Source organism: Bipolaris oryzae (assembly GCF_000523455.1).
Source record: "Bipolaris oryzae ATCC 44560 unplaced genomic scaffold scaffold_13, whole genome shotgun sequence".
NCBI lineage: Eukaryota > Fungi > Ascomycota > Dothideomycetes > Pleosporales > Pleosporaceae > Bipolaris > Bipolaris oryzae.
Window position 1 is genome coordinate 513 of NW_006911289.1, and position 25,560 is coordinate 26,072.

General features: G+C 51.0%; 7 protein-coding genes across 7 annotated transcripts; 6 read left to right on the plus strand and 1 right to left on the minus strand.

Moving 5' to 3' along the window:
- Nucleotides 1-477: 477 nt before the first annotated feature.
- COCMIDRAFT_1692 (uncharacterized protein) lies at nt 478-1,459 on the plus strand (the record flags this gene model as incomplete). Its single annotated transcript, XM_007685743.1, has 2 exons — nt 478-570; nt 677-1,459. The coding sequence occupies 2 exons, from the start codon at nt 478-480 to the stop codon at nt 1,457-1,459; spliced, it is 876 nt and encodes a 291-aa protein (XP_007683933.1).
- A 3,218-nt stretch (nt 1,460-4,677) lies between these two features.
- Nucleotides 4,678-4,980, plus strand: COCMIDRAFT_53061 (uncharacterized protein; the record flags this gene model as incomplete). The annotated part of the gene is made up of 1 exon (XM_007685800.1): nt 4,678-4,980. A coding segment is annotated over one exon (303 nt), but the record flags the coding sequence as incomplete, so codon positions are not given.
- A 1,629-nt stretch (nt 4,981-6,609) lies between these two features.
- Nucleotides 6,610-8,293, plus strand: COCMIDRAFT_84419 (uncharacterized protein; the record flags this gene model as incomplete). Its single annotated transcript, XM_007685801.1, has 3 exons — nt 6,610-6,823; nt 6,885-8,079; nt 8,134-8,293. The coding sequence occupies 3 exons, from the start codon at nt 6,610-6,612 to the stop codon at nt 8,291-8,293; spliced, it is 1,569 nt and encodes a 522-aa protein (XP_007683991.1).
- Nucleotides 8,294-9,007: 714 nt separating this feature from the next.
- Nucleotides 9,008-10,710, minus strand: COCMIDRAFT_84376 (uncharacterized protein; the record flags this gene model as incomplete). The annotated part of the gene is made up of 3 exons (XM_007685802.1): nt 9,008-9,885; nt 9,938-10,243; nt 10,311-10,710. 3 exons carry the CDS (start codon nt 10,708-10,710, stop codon nt 9,008-9,010), a joined length of 1,584 nt encoding a protein of 527 aa, XP_007683992.1.
- A 3,105-nt stretch (nt 10,711-13,815) lies between these two features.
- Nucleotides 13,816-16,758, plus strand: COCMIDRAFT_22824 (uncharacterized protein; the record flags this gene model as incomplete). The annotated part of the gene is made up of 3 exons (XM_007685763.1): nt 13,816-13,917; nt 13,976-16,597; nt 16,657-16,758. 3 exons carry the CDS (start codon nt 13,816-13,818, stop codon nt 16,756-16,758), a joined length of 2,826 nt encoding a protein of 941 aa, XP_007683953.1.
- Nucleotides 16,759-21,420: 4,662 nt separating this feature from the next.
- On the plus strand, nt 21,421-22,093 carry COCMIDRAFT_22825 (uncharacterized protein; the record flags this gene model as incomplete). Its single annotated transcript, XM_007685764.1, has 2 exons — nt 21,421-21,549; nt 21,602-22,093. 2 exons carry the CDS (start codon nt 21,421-21,423, stop codon nt 22,091-22,093), a joined length of 621 nt encoding a protein of 206 aa, XP_007683954.1.
- Nucleotides 22,094-23,335: 1,242 nt separating this feature from the next.
- On the plus strand, nt 23,336-25,252 carry COCMIDRAFT_84450 (uncharacterized protein; the record flags this gene model as incomplete). Its single annotated transcript, XM_007685803.1, has 5 exons — nt 23,336-23,445; nt 23,524-23,829; nt 23,889-24,116; nt 24,172-24,208; nt 24,260-25,252. 5 exons carry the CDS (start codon nt 23,336-23,338, stop codon nt 25,250-25,252), a joined length of 1,674 nt encoding a protein of 557 aa, XP_007683993.1.
- Nucleotides 25,253-25,560: the final 308 nt, after the last annotated feature.

Sequence of the window (25,560 nt, forward strand, 5' to 3'; positions counted from 1 at the left end):
GGTACCAACACCTTGCTGTCGCATTTCCTATTTGTGGACCGCGATGGCGCCCCCACGTCATGTCAAAGACCGGATACCTCTAATTCTTGGATAGTTTGTAGAACATCATATCTTCGAAACACTTTATAGAGTTCTCTTAGAGAACCTTGGCCAAAATGGAATGAGACTAGGGCTTATCCGAGGTAAGTTGTTCTTCTATGGTACACCATCCTTTGAGTATTTACTAAAGGCATAGGCCCTGAATATGGCATTGTGGATGGTGGGTTGATCGTAAACCCACCAAGCGATTTCTCTCTCAATGATCTAACAGCTGCATTGGAATGGCTTTGAAAAAAACGAGACGACCAAACCTCTAAGCCGCTATAAATCTTTCGATTCGACTCTAAGGCTGGCACTAGCCCCCGAAGGGCCAATCAATGGGTACCATTCTATTTGGTCATGGACTGTACATTTCCGCAATATATTTGCATTGTACCCATGCGTAGTTGGCGTGGAATCTACAGGACGTTGAAGTACTTATTGAATCCGTTGCACACGTTCATTCCATCAACCACCGCGCTGAATACCACAGTAAATCTAAACTAATTGCTAGGCTGCGCTTACAGATGACCCGTTCGGTTGAATAACATCCCTTCAAACTAAAGATGGCTTCACACAGCTAAACACCTCTTATAAGTGTCCACTTGTTATTCGCTCCGCCGAGTTTGCTCTTGCAGATGGCGCTCTCTATGTCACAGAGGGCGTCACACCTCCACCGGGCAACTTCATCGAACGCTTTTGGCAGCTCAACGAAGAGGTGCGGATGAACGGTGGCTCTCCCCAGTTCCTTTCTCGGATTCTGGTGTTATTTGATGTCAAGAGTAAGGTATCTCACAAAGCTGGGGATCAAGTATACATCACCACTATGTCACAGCGCGCACGAGTATCCTTCTACATCTGCGTATGTGCTGCCAATCCAGGCTATGTAGAGCTCATCCCCAACCGCTTTGGTGGAAATGAATGCCCTGCAAACGAAAGAGGTCGCGATGTCGCTGTCAATATTTCTCGCAAGTCGTCCCTCCCACCATCAGCATATGGTGCCCTAAGTCCGTGCAACTCCCCATATCGGATGCCCATCGCCTTACTTCCGGAAGCTCTTCAGAACATATGCCACTGTGCACGTGGCTCAGGCGACTATGTCAACCCCTGGACGCGTGTTCGGTTTACTGGTTGGACGCCATACCTTGAGCACGGGAATGATGGTATGATGCCAAGAGAAGATTCACAGTACTTCGCCTCATTTCTCAGTATTATAGAAATTTGGAGATGTATCCGGAATGCGAACAGGCGTGCTAAGAACGCGATACCAATGCATCTAGGTTTCATTGAGCACCAGCCTCGCTTGGCAGACTTCAAGCTACTCGTTCCTAGTACTGGAGCGCATATGTACTGCCCGCCGCCAAGTATTTTTGCAGCATAAAATTGATGGGCGTTACCGGTCTCCAGCGAGTCCACTTACCAAGGTGGCAATTGCCCGCAACAGGGATAAAGATAATATTAATTATTACTTTACCCACTATGATTGGTATACGTCTCTCTTCTTCAAGGAGACTTATGCTTACATTTGCTATATACAAATTCGACTTCCTCTTCTATCAGTTTGACTACACGGACTTCACAAAAAGGTCGTGGCGTTAGTTCTTTTTCCTCCTAGAGCACGAACTTCCCGACGAGTTTTACGAGACGAAAGCTATAGAGGGTGACTTTAGTAACCCCGCTTAGGAGAAATACTGGATCGAATAAGATACAGCTGGTAGATGGGTTAAGCGTGTCTACAACATCATTCAATCTAACCCGCAACCACGCAAATCCGGTCACCGTTCTGCTCGACCGTCAGGTCGTGATGACACGATGCCGATGCCAGTACCTCTTCGCTTATCCCCCAATAGCTCGCGCAATTTTTCATGGTTCCATCGCAAGATATTCTACAACCTCATGGCTAAATGCGCGTCTCATCTTTCTAGTCTCCTTGTTGTTCTCTTACGCGGAAATAGTATGGTGGATTTTACGTACTGTCGATATCGATAGACGGAACAGGAGCAACATGCTTTCCGTACTCACGGTCACCCACCTTGCACAATCACTGAACTGCCTCCACTGACACCAACTATTCCATTCCACACCTTTACGGGTACCAAAGAACAGACATCTCGTGGACCAAGCCTCTCGACCGCCAACTTCCGCCGAGTTAACTCACGCTAATAGAATCGCTTGCTCATTTTCGACGTATTAGGATTAGAGGGACGTCGTCTTAATAGCCTAGTCCTAGTTGTGCTAACTAATGATATTAGCCCCACTAGTTCGCAACGAGCTGTTTTCGACTTGAATGACACCTTGAATCACTATGAAGGCGATTTTGATAGACGCGTTCCTCTACTTGCTGAACTCCTTTATACGGGCCTTAATCCTGAAGATTACGCGATTGGCGCGCGTGGGCTACTTCTCTTCGAGAGCGATGATTCATGGGGAAATCTATGGCTCCTGCTTGATCAGTTCACTAGGACTAATGCTTTCATGCATCCAAGCAGGTCCAACATATGACGCTCACCGGGCGATTATCAAAGCACACTAGTCGAGCTTCACTAGAGCCTTATCGAACTACACTTGCAAATGAGCGTCAATTAAATGGAATATATTAAGTCACTCGACGAAGAAGATGAGTAAGGATTAGTTTGTGAATTTAACGAATATACTATCTTGTATAAATAGAAAACTTTCCTATCCCTTCTTATATGCACATCTACTTTTCCTGCTAATCGTATCTTTTCTTCTTGGCAATCCTCGCTAGAGCGCAGCCGTGGGCTACTACCTCAACGAGGGAGGATCAACCGTTGACTCGGCTGGATAGGCTGCAAGCCACTCCTGCAGCCTCTTCTTATGTGCTTCGTTTATATTGCTGTGGCTGTATAGTAAGAGACTCGCCCGATACAGCTCGGCCTCTAGTAATAGCTGCTGTTCTTTAAGGAAATAGATATATTCTTCAGTGTCGTACTGCTAAGTATGGGCACCGAGTAGCTGGATTGATGAGCGATTCGGGTCGATATGGCCAAGGATCTTGAGTTTAATAGGGTTATTAGAGGGCTCGATGGCTATTCGAAGATATGGGATGACTAGTTAAGCAAGGAGGAGATTGTTATCGTTTCGTAGTAGCTTAATAAACTCATCGACAAGATTGGGAGGAGGGATTGGTTCGCGCTCAACTCTAGTCTAGAAGATCTCGTAGTAGTTTTGAAGCTTTGTACTCCAAGTAGCACCTGGTGGACTACTAATCAAGTCTTAATATAGCTTCTTTAGGAAAATATCGTCATTCTTGGCCATGGCTTAGTTATGAATCGCCTGGATGTGGTGATAAGAGGTGCAAGGCGGTAGACAAACAATCGCCACGCTCAGGTAGCTTGGTGGTGAGCGCACAGATCCTTTGTCCTACGTGATAGATCCCCTCTTTCTTTAGTACTACCTTTAATCTTCTACCCTTTATCTACTCTCTTGCATACATTTTCGTTCGAATACTATCATCTATGGAGGAATCAGAACCCCCTAAACGCAAGGGTCGCCCTACCCCACGCTTAAAGCCCACGCCAAAACTTCGCGATTTCCCTACTAACTAAAGCCTCTTTCTACATAATTCCCTCTCTGACTACCTAGCGCAAAAGCTATACGATAAAACCCACGACTCAACAAACGACCGCTGGCTCCCAACTAATAAGATTGATGCAATGGCGCTTAATAATATCGCTATTTCGCGCGGATAGGGGTTCTTCTTTTCACCTACACGCAATAGCTAGAGTAGACAGACTTATGACCCTGAGAGCCGTGGACCTCTATCTAATAGCATTAGGTATTGTCGTACACCATGGTATTTTTGAAGCCGCCGCTAACTAGTATTAAGAGCGAGCATACCGTCCCTTATCTTCATACGATTCACTTGGAGCAAGCGTGGACAGGACACCTACTTCCAAAGCCCCTATCGATTACGATATCTTGCCTATAACTTTCAAGTCAACCCTCCGCCGTATCCAACCCCCGTGTATTGCATTTAAGCCGCTTCGGATACCCGTTATCCGCTTTTTATGATACCTCACACGTCATTTATTATGCTACGGACAAACCCACTTTACTTTGGCAGTGTGGCTAACATGGCACCAATAATCAGTCCACCACCACGCCAGAGAAAAGGCCTAGATGCAGAGCTGAGATTAGCCCAGGCCTCTTATCTATGGGACAAGCAGTCAATGAACCTGCAAGTACTCTAATTTAAAAGATTCAGTCATAGCTCCCTTGAAAGCCTATATGAGGCTGTCCTCAATATTTGCCATAGTCCAGCCAGTCTAACTTCGGGTGATCTTTTAGACTTACTCCCGCGCCCTGCACACCCAGAGGTCGGCATAGTAATTGGCACGAGCCCGTCAGTGGCGCCTTCTCAAGTAGGTATCCGTTTGGCGCGCACTTCACCTAAACGCGACTAAAAGGGGTTCATAGCAGTAGATAGAGCTAAAGAAATTTTGTCTAAGACCTCTTATACTTTTTTAAGCTATTAGAAAGTGTCCTTTATTTGCGACATATGTTTCAGTACGCTATATAAACTTACTCTAGCACTTCTTCATCGTCAACATAGCTTCAGCGTATCCTCTTAGGTAAGCATTCGCTCTTCTTATTCCACTATCAAAAGTTGCAGCCGCTACGACAATAATTCGGCGAAACCTTCCATATATCATCGAACACGATAATATTGATATCACACCAGTTATCAGACGCCGCATCATTAGAATGTCCTTCGATGCTATCGCAGGACGCCGCTCCTTTATATTCGGTGCCTCACGAGCCAGCGATTACCAGTTACCACATCTGGATAGGATTGCTAAGCATCATTTCGCCCCTTATTTTGACTCCAATAACTATGCTCTATACCTCAACAATACCAGTTCGGAGCGCATACACCTCTCGTCAGCGGCGTCTATTATTCTCCTTACTACGTTAAACTCTCCATTCCGGATAACTACCCCTTTAACCACAATCGCTGTAGGCTTAAAAGCTTGTAGATTCAAGCTTATGTTGCCTACATCTACCCTTACCTATAAGGAAGCCGTTAAAAACCATTTTCTCTTGTTACGAGAGTCTGCTTCTCCAAACTTAGTCAACCCAGTCACACTCAACCTAGTCGAACCTAATCCTCCCAAACAACATAAATGCACGCTGCCCTCTTTCACGATAACATCCGTCTACTAGGAGTGCCTTCTTGCATTAGTATTCATCGCAGCCATAATATTAGTCTATAGGTCAGGAGCTTTTAAGTAGTGTTTAGTCGTAAGCTACCTAGTTATAACTCAATCTGATCTTCCTTCATCCCATCTCTTTCCGGCTCTGCACTCACTTTGTACCACCCTCATAGTGTTCAATTCTACTACTCGGCAAACCTCATTTTTAATGTGTTTCTTTCTTTTCTTTTTGCTCCATTCTGTACAAGGAGATCAATGAAACGTGAAGAGTGGATTTTACAAGTTAGCAGGATTACCATGCTTAGTACATACACAATATATACAAATGAAAACATAGTGCTTCTCTATATCAACCTAGTTATGATCAAGAACTTCAGCAAGAGGACATGGTAGTAATGATCAAACAAGCAAAGTCGCACAATCTGTTGCTCCAAACCTGCTCTATCGTCGTCTCATGGGCAAATTTCTAGGTCATCTTGCGTTTTGGCTACGATTCGCATCGCCCATAAGCATCAAAAGTCTTGCAATTTTGCAAAGTGGCATGTCCCGACAGATAAATTACGGAGGTCCGACACATGGAATCAGGCGGCTCCGTACTCAAAAATCGTCGCATTTAGTCTTGTCTCGTACACACACGCCACGTCTCTATTTTCGAAGAAAGATGAACAGAGAGTGAGCATGCATGTATCCAGCTCGAAATCCGCCAAATGGAACAGCGGATTGAGCGAGGCAAGAGACCGGGATTTGGTTTACTACAAGGATGGGTTGCGCATCGAAAGAGCCTTTTGTCTTTCACATTCATGGATTTGATGAATGATGTGTTGAAACACAGTAGGCGCGTTGCGATGCGTGTGTGTATGTATACAAAGACACCCCACGGCCGATGGTGAGGATGCCTTTGTAGCTAGAAGGTTGATTGGTAGGAGTGCGGAGGCAGTTTCGCACCGAAAAGGTTTTTCTTCATGATTATGTCATGGTCTAAGCTATACCCGGTTTGGAACTAGCTTGTTCATCCTTTCTCTGCTATGCTTCCTCGACACCAGCCACTTCACGCGGCATATTTAGCCATTGCACCAATGATAAGGCTCCATGGACAGCCGTGCTTGCCATTTTTGCTTGAATGCGGGTGCTAGACTCTGGAATTGCTGCTCGGATTGCGACATCGCTTGCAATAGGTCTGGCATGCTTGATATGGCGCTAGCTTCGAGTTGGCATCCCGTGCATGTTCGAGCCGTGTGTATAATCGAGTGACACATGAGAATCTGCGAAGCTGATTTGCTTCTTGTCCTTTTTACATCATCTACCCTCTTACACGATTGAGTCCCTATCCTGATTTTCGCATTGCTCTTCGAGCATGACGGCTCATACTTATAATGTATCCGCGGAGCGCACAGGCGGGCGTTCGGCAACTGGCCAAGATGCAGAGTCAGGCGCAAATGCGGCGGTATCGCAAGAGAAAGATTTAGCAATTGGCCTTGTAGGGGAACACGCGCAGGAAATCGACCCAGAAATCGAGGCTAGAGTTTTGAAAAAAGTAGATTGGTTTCTGATACCAGCCATGATTGTCGGTACTGCTCACAGCCCGTAACCTGAGAGCCATTTGAATTGTATGATTAACTAAAAGCTCAGGATATGGACTGGTGTACTATGATAAAGCTATCTTGGGCTCCGCAGTCCTCTTCGGCATGACAAAGGACCTCTCGCTCAGCATTACAGACACCAGCACGAGGCCGCCTACAACAAACACATCTCGTCTGTCATGGGCGACATCCCTCTTCTATTTTGGCATGCTAGCAGGTCTCTATCCCATGACTTTTGCTCTACAGCGCTTCAATCTCGGCCGCATACTAGGTGGCGTTGTCATGCTCTGGGCCCTGGTCTGCATGTTAACCGCAGCCGTCACCACGTACAAAGGGCTCTATGCGCAGCGCTTCTTTCTCGGTTTCGTAGAGAGTATCATACCAACTGGTTTCATGACGATAATATCTAGCTACTACACGCAGCAGGAACAGGCTATACGGCAGAGCTGGTGGTTTAGTTCTACAGGCCTCTTTACGATTATCGGGGGTGCACTCAACTATGGCTTTGCCCAGATTACCGCCGGGGACTTGAAACGCTGGCAGTACATTTACCTTTTAGCGGGCTGCTTGACTTTTCTCTTCGGTATCTGGTGCTTTTTTATCCCCAACTCGTGTGCTTCGGCATGGTTTCTCTCGCCTGCAGAGCGTGTTGTAGCTGTCGAGCGGCTGCGCAAAGGCGCGACTGGTGTGCGTTGCCAGAAGATTAAACCTGCTCAGCTCAAGGAAGCAGCACTGGATATCAAACTCTGGCTTGTCTTTGTCCTCATGGCGTCGGCATACACGGTCAACGGCGCAGTGTCTGGGTTTGGTCCGCTGATTGTTAGTACATTTGGCTGGTCGACACTCGAATCGATTCTCTGGCAATTCCCCCTCGGTGGCTTGTGCCTTATTATTATCCTACTATGCGGTTACCTCAGTTCACAGATCCCAAATATCCGCCTCATTTTACTTGTCGTAAACTGTCTCCCTGTAATCGCTGGCTGCGCTATGATTTGGAAAGCAGAATGGACCTACCATGCAGCCACCCCTGTTGCAGGATACTCCATCATCGGCACCTTTGGTGCCGTTGTTAGTCAGACCATTGGCATTGGCATGTCCAATGTAGCTGGAGCGACTAAAAAGAGCGCCATGGCAGCTGCCATCTTTGTCGCCTACTGTGTGGGGAACATTGTTGGACCGCAGTTGATTGATAGCCGAGAAAAGCCAACGCATTACCCAAAGCTGTGGACGGGCTTGATTATTTGGTATGCATACTAGTCGGCACCTCCTTCTCTTTTTGAAGCTAATGAGATACGTAGTTACTGCATCACCATTGCTGCAGCTATAGTGCTCTATCTTGTCCTTCAACGCGAAAACAAGAAGAGAGATAGTATCCCTATCGATGAAGCAGAGCGTGACAAGCTCGCATTCATGGACTTAACTGATAAAGAGAATCCCTACTTTCGATATGTTTTGTAGTCTGGGTAGGAGCGCTTCTATGGGCGTTGAATTGTGTAGCCAAAGAAAAGCTGGATTTCTCATAGCGTTGGTTTGATTCCTCAACTTGTCGCTGTGACGAGAAGAAGAAAAGAAATCAGATAGGAATAGATGAAGTAGAGATCAAGAGGGAAATTTGTGCAATTTCGATAGTAACATCGTCAATGTACAGCTGCAAACCCAATCAAGCGGGAACCAAAACTGCGCGACCTGGCCGAAGGCTACAATCCAAGAACGGCTCAAATACAAAAGTCCACAGTCTAGTCCCGTACAACAACGCCAATAGCAACAGGGACACAGCCATTCCACCCGCGTGTCACATCCGTGTACTCCCCCTTCATGAAGCCCCGGGGGACATGTAGCAATGCTCGCTCGAAAAAAAACAAAAGAACGAAGAAAATACAAAAGACGCCGGAATCCAGGGACAAAGAAGATAGACACAACGCCCTTGGTTTCAAACCCCAAAGACCAGTCGACTCAACAGATTGGGTTCGCTTTGCTGTATGCATCCATTGGAAGCTCAAATATACAGCCGTCGTCGTCGCCGCGCATCCATCGCTTGGCTGACTGTTGCTCCTGACAAAAAGGAAAAGTGAACGATAGGGTATAGTTGTAACAGGGAGGAGTGCGGACAAGGCATCTTCACGGTACGAGATAACAAAAGAAAAAAGATTGCTGATGCTTCACAATCACCCATCAATGAAGTGCTCGAGGTCGGGGTCGGACGCCAGCTTCAGTCGCGCTGCGTACTCTAATTGTGGGTGGTCGTATCTCTGGTGCATCGGCCATGGCAGCGTCGTAGCTGGGGACGGGCGGGCTAGTTTCCCTCGGCTGTTGCTGGTTCTGTAGGAGTGGTGCTCGCTCGTCCCAATAACCGTTTTGATGGCTAGCCGTGTTTCGCAGGCTGGGAGAGCCGACAGGACTGGTGTATTCGGGGGGAAGCTCGCCGGGTTGCAGAAGAGTCAAGCCCTGGTTGGCTGGGATTGTCCTTCGGTAGTCCTCGCTGGTACCTTCGCCGGGATCGTCATTCGAGTCTACGAGGCTGAGTGCTGTGAGGGATATGTCTGTCGGGCTACGTTGGGGGCCTGGACTAGTGGGTACTTGTCTCCCAAGACGCATTTGCTGACTGCTAGACCGTGCATGTGCGTAGCCTGCTTGGATGTAACTGCCAGCCATTCCTTCTCTAACACCTTCCCGCCCAGAGTCTAGCAGTATAGATCCTTGTTCGCTGCCATATGGTGGTGGTGGGGCCAAGCTTCCGGTTTGCGGTGCTAAACCCCACTTCTTAACATTGGCTTCGATGAATACGAAGCCCATCTGACCAAAGTTGACATGAACGTGGCATGGACCATTTGCGCCGACTGTGGGGAAGAAGTTCTGGGTCTTGAGGCCGTGTGCGACGTCATCAAGCCTTTTACCATTGCGCGTGAAGAAGACTGTTCCAGTTCGAGGTCGGTATCCAACGCCAATGACATCTCCTTGAACGTAGGCGGGACCGTATGCAGAGGGTTGGAAGGGCTGGTTGTATCGGCGGTTTCCGTTGGACATGTATGATATTGATGATTTATGGTAGCCTAAAAGGAGTCAGAATGTAAATCAAAGGATGGAGTGCAGTGGCAGACGCACCTGGAAGCCTAAATAATGGATATGGCTTGGTCGTCACGCCAATCGCTATGCTTGTGCTCTCGGGCTTTTCGTAAACCTTGGCTTCCCAGTAGTAGACTTCGTTTTGCTTGGGTATCGGTAGGTTGCTCTGAACGCTGCATTCGGAATCGAAGAACTCGATTTCAGTACGGCCTTCTACAAAGCAGTTTGCAATCTCGAGTTCGGGCTCAAATTCCCAAGCAGATACACCCTTTTCTTGAATGGCCAGGAATTGTGAAAGAGAGATATCGGTTTGAACGGATTCGGGCGGGTTTGCTTGAACGAAAGCTATGAAAGTTAGTGCGCGTCCGTTGCCATTGAATGATTGAGCAAAGACGCAATATAGCAGGCATACCTTTGGCTCTCAGGTACTCTGTTCGCTGCAGATCGTCCATAGAGTCGAGCGCCTCGGCCTCTTCTTTGGCAAATTGCTGTTCGTCATCATATTCACCTGGCCGCGTTATCCGGTCGAGGAAGATGCGGCCTGTTTGCGTGTACCTGAAGTAGTAAACAATGGCGGCGATGATGAGGCATATTCCCGCAGCGCCAAGGACGGAAAAGATGCCGATCATGATTCCCTTTGCCGTGGATCCGAGGCTGTTGTGGGAAGCTGCTGTGTGCGCGACGACATTGTGTTGGGCGCGGTGGTGTGTGAAGGGTGCTGGCTGCATGGGCGGGAGATTGTGGCCCGGGTGGTACGACGTGTAGAGCGTCGACGTGGGCCCGTCCGGGTGGAGGGGCTCCTGGGGCAGCATTGCAAGGAGCCGGCGAGACAACTATCACAGGCGGGAGGCGGCGGAAGGTGGGCGACGCAATCCAGGCCGTGAAGGAGAGCGCGGCGGCGCTGGTGATGGTAGTGGCCGGGCTATCAGGGCTGGCAATGGATGAAGCAGCGGGGGCCGGGACCAGCTCGGTGACGTGCAGCGACAGAGGCGCAGTGCTGGCGACGCGGCGGGGCGACGATGTGCGGTGATGGAGGCGAGATGCGCGGGTGGCAGCAGTTGCAAGTGTCGTCGGGGTGGAGAGAGGACCAAGGAAAAGACGTCGAGAGGCGGGATGGGATGGCGCCGGCGGGCGGCAGTAGTAGAGGGAGGAGTGGTGAGATGTGCGTGAGACGTCAAGTGCCTGACGCTGCGTTGCCACCTCGTCGACTGCCTGCACACGACACACGCAGGGCCGCGCCTCTCACCAGTCTGCCGATCTAGCCGTCACGCCTTCGCTTGGACGCTTCTAGGCGACTCTGCTGCAACAGTATCAGAACTCGGTCTGCATCTTGCTTTGCTCTGCTCAACGCCGTCGCCCCTAGCTCTGCCCTCCATGATTGCCCGTTGGCTGCCCGCTGGTTGCTCGCTGCCGCCGTCCGGGCCCAGGCGTCGGCCAGAACCAGACTCGCACCCCCAACACCACGGCCTTGCATGGCCACGACACAATGCTTTGCATCGCTGCATCACTGCATGCTGCCTTTGCCAGCCTGGGTATCGAGCAGCCATGCGCCATGCGCCATGCACAGCGGGTCACGTGATTGAATCATTGTCGCTCACCGTGGCATGGGCGTCTGTCTTGGGCCATGTTTCGCTTGGTGAGAGGCAGAAGCAATCTGATCTGACATTGACCCCCATGGTTTCAAATGAGGCCAAATGCTAAAATTGGCGTGCAGCTGTAGTCGCCCGTAGGCGCCGCCGGCACACGGTTCGTGAAGCAGCCATTCCACCACCCACTGCCTAAACGCTATGCAATCGTGAAACACTGACAGTCCAGAGCCGCCTACAAAGGCGCTTCACCATTCAAAACCACTGCGCCCGCCACCGCCATCCCCCACTGCAACTGCAACTGCTTTGTTCATCTTCACCTCGATGCCCCCGTCCCGCAATGTCCGCCCCGCAATCGAATCGCAATCTGTGCATCTGCATCAGCCTCGCAAGGCTTGACCTACCTACCGTTGACGTCAATCATCTCTGATGATGTCAGACTGCCTGTGCGCCTGCGACCACCTTCATTTTTTCCCCTGCTTCAGATGATGCGATGCATACTTCCAAGCAGCAGCATGGCGTCATCTAGCACTACAGGAACACAGAACTGCTTGCATGCTCTACTCTACCAAGTATCTACGGTGGAACAAAGGCACAACGGTGGGTTGCCACGCGCATGCACGCAGGGACTAAACATGTTGCAGATGCTTCCCAGGTACCGATCATACCCAAGTACACTGAGTCATGTTTGTGCAGCCTGGACCCTACTACTCACAATCTGTCCATGCTTCCAAGCAATGAAAATGTTCTTCACATTGGCTTCGTCACATCATGATGCTTCTCCGCCGAGCCAGCTAGTTTGATAGTTGGAACATCGGAATATGCCAGGGCGAGTGCAGCTCACAAGAACAGGGGAAAAACAAGCAAACAGGCTCATGATAAGAAATGAGCAGCGTTGTTAAATATCGCTCCCGATTTAAGTATACAGGTGGTATGTAGTTGGAGTGGTATCCTCAGGATTGATAGATTGCCGAGAGGCTCTTGCTCAGTGACATAGAGCGATTAGACCGAGAAATAACCCAGCCACGCATGTGCTTGCTCAGAGGCTACTAGATAGGAGACAGACCCGACAGCGATCTACAAGTACATTGGAGGCAAGCCAACGAGGCGCGACCGGAGTGGCTGAAGACATGTGGAGCTCCTTCAAGTTAGGTAGTGGGTTAAAGCCCCTAATAACCGAGAGAGCGTTATTGGTGTGCTGTGTAACGCGAGGATCCTCTCTTGAGTGAAACTATTGCTATTGATTTGGTAGAGGAAGAGCGACAGCTAGTGAATGCTTGTTTCGGTACTCTAGTATCAGTGTGGCCAAAGGCTGCTCTGTAGCGAGTCTGGCTGGGCGGGAGGCAACGGTCAGGCCAAGACATGTGATTTCTCGCAACATGCCAAACCCGCAACGCTTGCAATATATACAGTGGGGTTTGGGGGAAAGTCCGCCAGATGATACAGCGGCATAGTGCGGCAGCAAAATGTATTGTCTGTACTCGAGCACAATGATGCAACGTGCATCGAGCCGTGCAACGTGCGGGCTGTCAAAGGCGCTGCCCGACGTGCGACACCACCAGGGCCATGTGAATGCAGTGGCAGCGAAGAGGCGTGACGGCAGCAGTCTTGTTTTCTAGAGCGACAGCCCATGTATGCAGGAGCTGGTACAGTACATGTTCAGTGCAGGTGTGGTAGTTTTCTCGCCGTCGCCCTCCCCAAGCAAGTGACCCAGCCAGAGTTGGGAGGTGGCAGATGGGCGGGTCGCCCCCAGCAGACGCGCGCTCACAAAACTTTGAACTGGCCTTTCCCCCCCTCCCCTTATAGCCACCGCCCAAACTGCTTCTCTCACCCGCCTCACCCCAGGTCTGCCGAGGCTTTTTTTGCATGCTGTCGTCGACTTAGTTGCTCTGCAGCTGCTCCTTTCTCTCGACTACCGGAGCACTCGATTGGTCGCACACCTGAGGACCCGCAAGCACGTTTCCGCTGCGCCCCGCGCATCACCACTAGCAAACTTGTCGCGGCACACCGAAATTATCACGACAGATTGCTGAAACGCCCGTCGACTTTGCAAAGGAAAAAAATGCAATTTATTTTGTGAGACGCTATCTCTCTGTCAAAGGCCTGTATGTTGGCACTGCCCCTCCATTCATCCTTCAACCGCCTTCCCCACTAAAGCTAACCATGAAGCGTACCAGCAGACCAAGCTTAAGCCGACACGGCCTTCTCTTTTTTTCCCCTCGCCTTATCTCGCAGTGCAGCCTTACTTCACCACTACTCCCCTTAATTTAGGGTTGCTAGTCGACACTTCCATATCTTTCTCTTGCACAGCCAAATACACCACCCTCCGCTATGGCGTGGCAACCGCAGGACGATCCTCTACGGCAGTTGGTCCAGTGCCTGAGCGACTCGCTCAGTGCCAATGACGCAAATGCGCGAAAGAATGCTGGAGAAGTCAGTATACCCTATCCATGTGCTGGAGGGTTGCATAATGCTGACCTCAAATACACAGATGCTCAAATCGGCGCAAACTTCGCCTGATATCGACAAATACCTAGCCTACGTCTTCTCCAACAACCAGCCCCCGTCCAGCGTCAACATGGATGCTGCGCAATACTTCCAAGCAAGAGCTGCCGCAGCCGTCATGCTCAAGAACGACGTAAAGACGACCTATAAAGCCATGCCCGATTCGACCAAAGACTATATACGATCCGTTATTCTTCTCGGCCTACAAGACCCCACATCGCAAATAAGAGGATATGCAGGCAACGTCATTACGGAAATTGTGCGCCAGGGAGGCATCATGGCATGGCCACAAATTCTTTCGGAGCTCATCAGCATGGTTAGCAACGCCGACGGCAATGTCTCAACACAAGCGCAAGAAGGCGCCATGGGTGCATTGTTAAAGATTTGTGAGGACAACAGGAAAGCCCTCGATAAGGAATACCAGGGACAGAAGCCCCTCGACTTTATATTTCCCAAGCTTCTCGAAATCACTACAAGCTCTCAGTCTCGAGTGCGCGCTGATGCATTGGCTGCTATCAACGTGTTCGTCCCGGAAAAGCCACCGGCTGTTGTTTCCCACATCGATACACTGCTACAACAATTATTTCAATTGGCCGGCGACTCTAGTGAAGATGTGCGCAAGCACGTATGCCGAACCTTTGTTCACATCGCCGATATTGCCCCCCAAAAGATAATACCGCACATGGACGGCCTTGTCGAGTTCATGATCACGCAGCAGCGCACACCAAACAACCCAGACTTGGCCCTGGACGCAGCAGAGTTCTGGCTATGTGCTAGTGAAGACGAAAAGATGCGCGATCACCTTGGCCCGTACTTGGCCAAGATAGTACCGGTTCTGCTTGCGAGTATGGTATACAGTGAAGATGACATTATGCGTCTCGAGGGTGAAGAGGAAGACTACGAGGTTGAGGATCGAGAACAAGACATCAAACCTACTTTTGCGTCGAGTAAGGCTGGAAGACTCACTACCAACGCAAACGGCGAAACAGTTCCTGCCAATGGAGGACAAGGAGCTTCAGCCGACGACAACGATGATGACCTGAGTGATGGTGAAATTGACGACTTCGACGACGATGATGAGTTTGGAGACCCAGAGGAGCAGTGGAACCTTCGAAAATGCTCTGCGGCGGCTCTCGATGTCCTCGCATCAGTGTTCCATGAAGCTGTCTTCCAAGCAACTCTTCCTTACCTCACAGATAATCTTAATCATGCTGAGTGGCCCCATCGCGAATCGGCAGTCCTTGCACTTGGTGCTATTGCAGATGGCTGCATGTCGGTGGTTGAACCGCATCTTCCTATGCTCACTCCATTCCTCATCACTCTGCTCGAGGACCCTAAGCCTGTTGTTCGTCAGATCACATGTTGGACTCTGGGACGTTACTCGGGTTGGGCTTCTCACCTCGACGCGGCTGGTAAGAAACAGTTCTTCGAGCCGGTCATGGAGGGCATCTTGATGAAGATGCTTGACAGGAACAAGCGTGTGCAGGAAGCCGCAGCATCTGCCTTTGCCAATTTGGAAGAAAAGGCAAATACCGAGCTTGCACCATACTGCACTGTCATTGTCCGACAGTTTGTCCAGTGCTTTTCCATGTACAAGGACAGGAACATGTTCATCCTCTACGACTGTGTCCAGACGTTGGCCGAACATGTTGGACCTGAGCTGTCCAAAGACGAGCTGGTTCAGATACTGATGCCCGCTCTCATTCAGCGCTGGAACAAGGTGTCGGACCACTCGCGGGAAATGTTCCCATTGCTTGAATGCCTTTCATATGTTGCTACAGCCCTCGGGCCCAAGTTCGCCCCGTATGCAGCTGGTATATTCGCCAGGTGTATCAAGATTATTCATCGCAATCTTGAAGAAGGAGTCATGGCATCTGAGATCAATGGCTTTGAGCCCCCGGACAAAGATTTCTTAGTGACCAGTCTGGACCTGCTCAGCGCCATCATTCAGGCCCTGAACCTCCAGGACAGCGCGACACTAGTCACACAGGCGCCGACATTCTTCCAACTATTAGCTGTCTGCATGAGAGATCCCAACAACGATGTGCGACAGTCGGCATATGCTCTTCTCGGAGATTGTGCCATCTATGTCTTCCAGCAACTCCAGCCTTGCTTGCCCGACATCCTGAACATCCTCATCCCGCAGCTCGATTTTGCTCAAGTAACAACTGATGGCCTGGAGACGGGTTATTCGGTTATCAACAACGCGTGCTGGTCTGTTGGCGAGATTGCCATGTGCCACAAGGAAGGCATGCAGCCCTATATTGAGAAACTGTTGCAAAAACTTGGTACCATCTTGTTTGACCAGAGGGTTCCTGAGTCTCTGAATGAGAATGCGGCCATTGCTCTGGGCCGCTTAGGTCTCGGGTGTGCCCCTTCGCTAGCGGTCCATCTTGCGCAGATTGCTCCGGCTTTCATCCGTGCTATCAAGAATGTTCAATGGACAGACGAAAAGTGCCACGCTCTGACTGGTTTCATGTTGATTGTGCTGGCGAACCCTGGTGCCATGGAGCAATCTCTGCTTGAATTCTTCAGCGACATGTCCATGGCGGACAGCAATGTGGTCCGAGGCCCTGCAGGCAGACAGGTTCTAGAGACATTCCAAAAGGTAAAAGAAAACAAAATTACTATTAGTCATATCTGCAATTTACTAACGCTCGTGGCCAGGTCATCCAGCAGTACAAGGGCATGATTTCGGACTTTGACGCCTTTCTGGGCGGTCTTCCCGCGGAGCAACAAGCACGGTTCCGGGAACTGTACAGCGTCTAGGCGTCTCTGTCTTTCTCCCCCAAAGCATTTATTTCATGTGGTATAGCGGGCGTTGAATGTGGACATGTGTGAAGTATGGTATTATAGTGAGAAGAAGAGGAGGAAGAAACATCAGTAAAAAAAAAGAAGAAAAGCGAAGGTGAGGGTAAAACGTTCATGAGGTGAGGTGGGGAGATTATGCCACTCCCGATTGAAGAAGGAGAAGAACGAAACGAAGTCAATGAAAGCATTTCACGGCAGAAGGGGTTATGGGAGCGGAGGGCAAAGGTTCCTCACGGCATCATATATAGACATTTGTTTCGTTTGCTTGGCTTTTTTTTTTCTTTTATACTCCAGCGAGCGACCTCTTTTTTTTCTCTTCGCTGCTTGGTTGGATTTTTCTCCATCCTGAGCTCGACGAAGTGCTATGAGGCAACATTTTCCCGGGCGTTTTTCTTTCTTATTCATGTGAGTGTAGTATGATGGATACGGGGGTAGTTTTATATTAGTATAAGTAGATAGCTTAGCTTAGCTTTTTTTTTCTCTCTTTCTCTTTTTTTTCAAAGTGAGAGTCTGAGTGAGGGTGTGTGAGATGAGTCTTGTGTATGAGAAAGAAAGTCTGTATAGGGGGTTCTGTGTGAGAGAGTGAGAGAGAGTGAGAGAGGAGAGTGTGTCTGTGTGAAGTAGAGTCTGTACGGGAAATCTATGTTTAGTTTGATGAGACAGAGAGTGTGTGATAGACAGAGGGAGAATGAAAGATAAAAGTTTTAGCATTAGTTGTTGTTTTACAAATTTTCTCCCGATATGATAGACATGCTTGAGTGTTAGTGTTGTTTTGTCCTGTTTCCATCTTGCCGGATTCTATGGTTCCAGGTGTTATTTGTCAATTTATAGTTCTGAGCTAGAACGGGCCGGTCGGTTGTCTCGACTTCGTTCTTTCTTTCTCTTCTCGCTTCTTCTCTCCTCTTCCCACCACACCCCCCCCCCTTCCTGTCTGGACCCCTCGCAGACATGGTCCCAGGATCTTGGTTACCGGATTTTCCTTCATTCTAGTTTCAGTGTCTCTAACCCCACTAGGTCTCCAACACATACGAAATCTTAATCTGGAGTCATGATATGCTGCCACACACGGGACTGACTCGATGGGGGGCGGGGGAATACGGACATACTGCTATTCTTCATCTCTCTTGTCCCGTCCCTCTTCCCTACAAGCTTAGAGATTAATGTGCTCATCTCTCTGGCAATCTAGATCATCTGAACTAGCGGCATCTAGTTCCCTCTTGACACAACCCGCCCTCCACCCCCCAAACCCATCCCGCCCAGTTCCCCCGCTAACCCCTTTCCAGTGATTTATATGGGCAGGTTTTGGGTTCGCGGCCGGGATCTAGTGAGTTAGCCCAGGGTACCTTGCTACAACGACATCAAGCTACAGGGCTGTACCAAGTAACACTTTCATATGCACGTTGTCTGTATACATATGTACTAGGTATACAGACCACGTGAGTAAGTTTGTGCGCGTGTGTGTGTGTGCGTGTGGGTGGGTGGGTGTGCACTATCATACAGTAGTTCGATACTAGTAGGGTCATGAAAAGAGACAGGAGGGAGTGTGAGGGTCCCGCTACTATGTAGAAGAGCGCTTCAGCAGGAGGCAGAATGACATCATTTTTATGCACGCAGTGGCTTGTTGGCGTGGCTACGTATCTTGCAACAGTTGGCCGAGTGGCTCGTATTCTCTGGAATTCGTAACTGCCATGGTTAGGCGAAGAGTCTTGGCTAGCCTCGCTCTCTCTCTCTCTCTCTTTCTCGCTATTTTCTTTTTCAACTGAATCCTTCGGAGTAGAGGCAGAAGGACTGCTATAGGCTATTGTGCTGTTCGTATTCTCTATTGTAGTCTGTAGTCGATAGTTGGTCTCGGAAGTTTATGCCGAACTGTCGGCAGATGGTTCTTGCTATCTTCCTTGTTTTCCTTGATCTTAGTTGCTTTTTTTCCCTATTTTTTTAATTTCCGATGTCTTCACCTCTATGACGCGCAAATGTACGTATGATGTAAAGAGTTGGAGACGAAGATTTCGAACAAGCTCGCTATCGTTTAGTCTAATAATTCACTGTACACTTACTGCACAGGCAGATAAATGGACACACACACATATTAAATGAGACTGCATTTGCACCTTAGACTAGAAACGCCTAGTGTAAAGTTTGATACTGAAGTGGTCATATCATCCGACAAAACCCTCCTTTTCCACAGGGATTATGCATTGATAGTACTGGAGTACACCGCTTTGCGGTGCATCCAAGTACACAATAAGTAATCAGGAAAGGGTTAAACCTGTTGGGTACTATAGGGTGATACTAGTTGGCAGAGAAAGTTGGAGACTACCCCTCTTTCTTAGCAGCTTGAGAAACCACCGACAAGTCGGTAAAAAATAAAAGGTTTCGGAGCAAAGTCACGTATTAGTGCGCCATCGGGATTGCAGGCGATTAGCATGTTGGCATTGAATGGGAAAATCTCGTTATCGTAAAACTAGTCTGAACGCGACTCAGGGACCAGACTAGTGGGCGATCTTGTGGGGGGGGGGGGGGGGAAGGGACTTTGGCACTAGGAGTATTGAGAGGAGTCCGTCGAGGATAGTTTCTAGAAACGACTCGATGGCCGGTCCGAATGTTTCATGGTACGAGACGCTTTACTAGGAAACTTTTTGGTCCGCGGAACTGAGGACTAGAGTACAGTACAGATTTTATGCACGAAAAAATGCGAATGAGAGTATCTTTTTTTTCTCTTCATCTCCATTTCTCAATCTGTCTCCTGTTTTGGGAGAAGGGTGGGGCTGAGGGAAATATTTTTTTCCTCTCGGGCATGCCGTATGAGAGCTGGATTGCTGTGTAACGATATATTGGCAATATCAGCAGATGGAAGGTCTGAATGAGACTATGGCGGGTATGATGTAAGTGGATGCAGCAGATGCAAGCAGGCGTGTATATTCGGGCAGAGAGCCGAGTACTCGGAGCAGACATGTGGACGCCATTGGCTAGTGACAGCAAAGAGGACATGTGGTTCTCGTGTCGCCAACCACACCCGTGGGTATCAATTGGTCCCACGCCAATGGCATTGCATGAAAAAAAAGCTTTTAATAGCCATGTGCCGACGGGTGGAGAGGGGTTGTTTGCAAGGTGGTGTAAGTAGCATGTGGCTTGCAGACAGCTGGAAGAATGGAGACAAATGCGGGTTCGGATTTGCAGGGTCAAAGGCGGGCCTGAGACGAGTGTGGCTAGGAGTGTCTCGATTGGGTGTTACGGGGCCTTGTGGTTGCACGAGGCCAAGGGTATTGGAGACGTCATTGTGTACCATGTTCATGTATAGAATTTGTCAATTGCCTGTTGCGGCCGCCGGGAGAGCTAGGGACCTGCGATGTCGAGCAGACAATGGAGAGGAAGAAAATAGTCAAGGCGAAAATAGGCTAGGTGCAGAAACCCCAGAGATGGCATGGATGAGCCGAGGTGCATTGCTGCTGGCTGCAAAGTTGTTAGGGTAAAGAGAGGTTAAAGCTAAGAATAGCCTTTCTGGCCGGTGGCTAACCCGATTGGGATGCTAGGGCAGTAGTGGCTTTTGGCAAAGTAGCCGGAGGCCGTGTAGGTACGTACTACTCTACCGAATGATGGGCTGGGAGTGGCTTCGTAGAGGCTCTGCCCGGGCGCGAAACGGGCCATGTAGTAGTCGGCGGGCAAAAGGGTAGTACTTAGTCGACGGGCGCTACAGTGCTAGTAAGGTGGATTGGGGCTCGTATCTCGCGATGGCCGTTCTCGTTTCACCAGAAGGGTAAGAGGGAGCGAGGGGGAAGGGGAAGGGGAAGGGGAAGGAGAGTCAGAGGCGTGGATGAACAGCGGTTAGTGCAGGCGGAGGGTGCAACGGGCGCAGGCGCAGGCGCAGGCGCAGGCGCAGGCTCCTCATCAGCATGTTCGGCGAGGGCGTGGTCTGGTCTGGGAGGGGGCAGGAGCTTGGATTGGCGGTGGCCGTTGGAGCGACATGGGACAGTGGGATGGAGAGTACACATGTGGTCAGGCGCCACGGCGGGCGGGCTCGCCTAAGTGGCAGCATGGCAGGGCAAAGAGGCTCGCTGACTCATCTGGGCTGGCTGTGGCGGCGAGCATAGGGACGTGAGGGACGTGAGGGACGTGAGACTTGTGCCTGGCCGAGCCGCTAGAATAGAGCCGCTACTCGGATGGTCTGGCACGACTCGGCGCCGCGCGAGGCAAATATAGCGGCGAGCGTAGTATGGATACAAAAAAAAGTGAGGCCAGCGCGGCGGCCGTGAAGTGGGTGAGTGGCCGACAGACCCTTTGTGCGTTTGGGCAGAGGGGGCAGGAGTGCAGGCAGAGTGCAGTGTGCCGTCATCAGCACTCGCGTGATGGCAGGTGACGCACCGAGGGCTATTTTTGACCTTGAGATATTGGACGGGCCCCGGCGTGCGCGCGCAGAGTTGTAGCAATGGCTGCCATTGGCATCAGCAGAAGGCTGTGCAGTGCAGTGTTTGAGCTGGAGGAGCGGGAGCTGGCGCTGAAGCTAGAATTGGGAGCTGTGCTGTGCAGTGCAGTAGATGGTGGCCCACGGGCATACAGGCCCTGGACCGGAGACAGGAGACAGGAGGCAGGATGCAAGCAGCCAGCCAGGCAGGTGCGCCAGCAATGGCGCGCAGACAGCGGCATCATGACTATCAGGCGGATGGTGATGATGATGATGAGCATCAGCCCTCGAGCGTGGTGCAGGAAAATTTAGCAACGCGGGCCCCGAAGCTGACCCGGGGCCGACTGACAGTGGGTGGTCTGGTTGTGCCCTGGCACTGGCACTGGTGTGGACGACGGGCAGGGCAGGACAGGTCAGGGCAGGACAGGGCAGGGCAGGCAGGCACGACAGGCAGCAAGGGCAGACAGGGCAGGCACGACGGGCAGGACAGGGCAGCAGGGCACGCGGGTTGTAGCTACCTGTTGCAGCTTGGCCCAGCACGCTATCCGCCTGGCTACTGGTCGATCCTTCTCCACGCACGGCCCGCCACACTGTTGGCCTGCCACAGCTCGGCGCTCCTCAATGGCCGTTTTTCACGCCTCTTGCGCGCTGAGCACCCCCGCTGCAAGCGGCTCATGCACCGCACCAACGTCCGCACCAGCAACCGCACCAAATGCCTTCAACCGCGCCCAGCCTGCTCCTTCGTCGGCACCGGCATCGGCACCACGGCTGCCCTGCCCAAACGTCTCTCTCCTCTGTCTCTGCCTCTCCCGGCGCACTCACGGTCCTAACAGGGGGACCGACGCCCGCCTCGAGCACCACACCAGAGCCACCTCTTGCTGCAACCCCAGCTGACAACCAGACCTAGAGCCAGACCACACCTGTTACATGCTCCTGTCCGCCGCCTCAAGTTTCGCCGCGCAGGGGTCCAAATCAATCCATTCCTGATTCTCCCACTCACTAACCAAGTCACTCTCTCACTTCCTCACACACACACCATACACCCTCCCCCCTGCCCACTATCCACCCATCCGTAGCTACATACATACGTAGTCGTACATATCCGTCCACGCTTGCATCCGCCCTCTCCCACATGTCCCGCCCCAGGCTGCCTGCCCTCGGCCCAAGCCATGGCGCCTGTCATGTAAGTATGTACGTACATAGTCCATGTAGCCACGCCGGAACCTCTCGCTGCTGGCTACAGGCGAGGGGTCCATGGCCACTGGAAACAGAAGCTTAATCCCCACGGGAGTTACACCGGGGCCATGTCATACGAGCATGAGCCAGCCGGTCCCATACTGTGTGCATCAATCCATCAACTGTAGCTCCCGCAAGCTTCGCTGTAGTCCCTGCTAGCCTCCCTCCCCTCTGGTCGCCTGCTACCCAAATCCCTCCCATCCCCCTCCCCTCCGCCGCCGCCCGTGGCGTCACTGCTATTTGCGTGGCCGCCATGTCTCTGCTAATCCTCCTTGGCCCCGTTTCTTCGTCTCCGTTGTCGTTGGTTGCCGAGCACAAGTCACCCTGCGCTTTTGCACACATACCACCTCCAGCCTGGCGACCCTCTAGTCTCGTAGCCTTGCCCTGATCCTGCATGGTCGCGGTGCAGGGGGCAGCGTGCAGACGAGCTTGACCCCATCCGCTGTCACCTCGTCCTGTCGTGCCCTCGTTGCATGTCCGCCGGAGGCATCGCTGGCTTTTGCGTCAATATCTGGGCCAGCCCTAAAGCTATCTAAGCTTATCCATCCTATCTGCACTCTGCACTCTGCACTATATATCACCACAAGCCCATCACAGTTACCCTGCCCAAAAAAAACACCCTGTCCAATTTATTCACCGGTTTCGACCCCATTACCCTCGCTTTGTCAACTCTGCGCCACATCTACTACACCTGGGACACACTTGCTCTCCCTCACCCACACCACCATCACCACCATCACCACAACTCCTCAAGCCATCTCCAACCGACTTGTCCACATCCTAATCCCACCTATACTGGGCCTCTGCAATCCTAAACTGCGCAGTCCTACTTCATATTCTCCCGATTCCTCCTCCCACTCGCTAAAAACGACTCTGTCGACTTTCACCAAAACTAACAAAATGGCTGGACCTGGTGGTGGCCCTTCAAGGCGCAGCCATACCAAATCCCGAAAGGGTTGCAAAACCTGCAAGCGGAGACATATTCGCTGTGATGAGACATTTCCCCAATGGTAACCCACACAGGCCTTCTTTTTTTCCTCTGTCTTTTTTTTTCAATGCCTCCATTCACAGACTAACAACCACTCTAGTCGCAACTGCACGAAGCATCAAGTCCGCTGCGACTACATGGACAGTCCCACTGCCATGGTACCAGAATCTCCACAGTCTCCTCAACAGCCCAATCTGCTCTGGACACCCGAGATTGAGGCCACCATCGAACTCTGGAGACAGACGGGAGAATTCCCCTTCCCAGAGCTTCGAGTCTACCCTCAGCCGCAATGGCGTACCTTGACGACGGTTGATCTCCGTCTCATACACCACCTCTCTTCGATTTCAAACGAAATGTTCAGGAACAGGACCTCGAAATCGACTCTGTGGACAGACATGATGCCCAAGTACGCAATTGACTGCCCTCGCCTTTGCCAATCTGTCAAAACACGACTGACTTGTCTAGATTCTTGAGCATTGCTGCGTCCCATCCATTCGTTATGCATAGCATTCTCGCCTTTTCTGCCTCGCATCTTGCCTGGATCTCTCAGTCGGCTGAAACACGCAACCTTGCCTTCCACCACGCAAGCCTTGCCCTCAAGGGCCTGCACGACGGCATCACCAACTTTACTAAACACAACTCAGACGCAGTACTTGCGTCTTCTCTTCTACTCGCATGGCAGGCGACGGACTGGTGAGGATACTCCCCCGACCAAGCTGCTGATCCGAAACTAACAAAAGCCATACAGGCGAGGCTGGGCTTCTCTGGTTACCGGTACAAAAACAGTAGGTTAAATTCTGCAAATCTGCAGATACACAAGCTAACAGTAAAATTAGGTAATACAATCCATGCAGCCCTGGAGGCACGAATCTCTTTTTGCAGACTACATCGCAGAGCACACTCCTATGCCTGACCGACATTTCATGAACCCCATCAATACACCAATATCGCCAGAAGCACACAGGGAGCACATCAACACCCTTGTCGACATCCACGCGTCTCTACAACGCCTACAACCCTATTTGGTTCACAGCGAACAGGAGTCAAAATGGGTAGAGCAGCTAAAAGGCTACCTTGACCGCCTGAGATCGTCAGGCCAAGCTCAGAGCCCAGAAGAACAGTTCAATCAGTTGTATGCCCTACGCAAGTGGCTATTCTGGGTCCCGATCTCACTTTTGGCTGCAAAACGCGGAGACATTGTCGTACTGGTTATCCTAGCGCACTTCTACGCTACCGCATTGGCCTTGGAGCCAATGTTCCCTGATGTTGCGTCCATCTTTGTCGCAGACCTGTCTGTTCGTCCACTGGAAGAAATCACCCAGCTTGTCCAGGCATTCCAAGACCCACGATACGATTCACACGTACAGACCATGTCCTACCTGGTACGATTCCCCATGGACATGGCAACATCATACAAAGGGAGGCGCGAATGGGCAAGACAACAAAGCATGGCCATGCCGCCAATGCAGCAGCAATCGAGTTATCCACTAGAGTCGATCAACCAGGATCTAGAAAACCAGATTGCTCAGTACAGCTACGGCCAGAGCCAGAGTCTCTCTCCCGCCTTTGCACCGTCGCCTCTGACATTTCTCCCGGCCGGCATGGCGTCTACGCCCACATCGCCATATCTCGAAGTACCTCGGTCGTCGACAGCGGTGGATGCGTACGGGACGGGTAGCAGCTATGCGTCGTCAAACAGCTACGCGTCTCCGCTCGGGTCACCGGTAGCGCTGCTGCCGCCATACTCAGCCCCGCAGGAGCATGCAATCTCATTCGGAATGCCATCGGGCTATCCCAGCGGGTTCGTGGCTACACCTATCTGGACGTGAACGAAGGCACGCTGAACGAACCCCCAGGAACCAAATGAATGCTGCTCCTCTGCAAGCGACGGCTTCCCAGGTGCATTATCACATTCCTTCGCCCAATGTAGCAGGCCGGCAGGAGCAGACACCAACTGCGGGGTATGCGCCAAACCAATACAGTCAGGCCTGAGCACCGTTATTTCCCAGATTCGAGAAATCGCACCGACAAGATGAAACGCGACATCCGTCCGGCGCGTTGTCGTCATCTCCACTGTTGCATGGGACGGCGAGGACAATTTCCGATCGATTGGCCTGGGTCCATGAAAGGGAAGGGG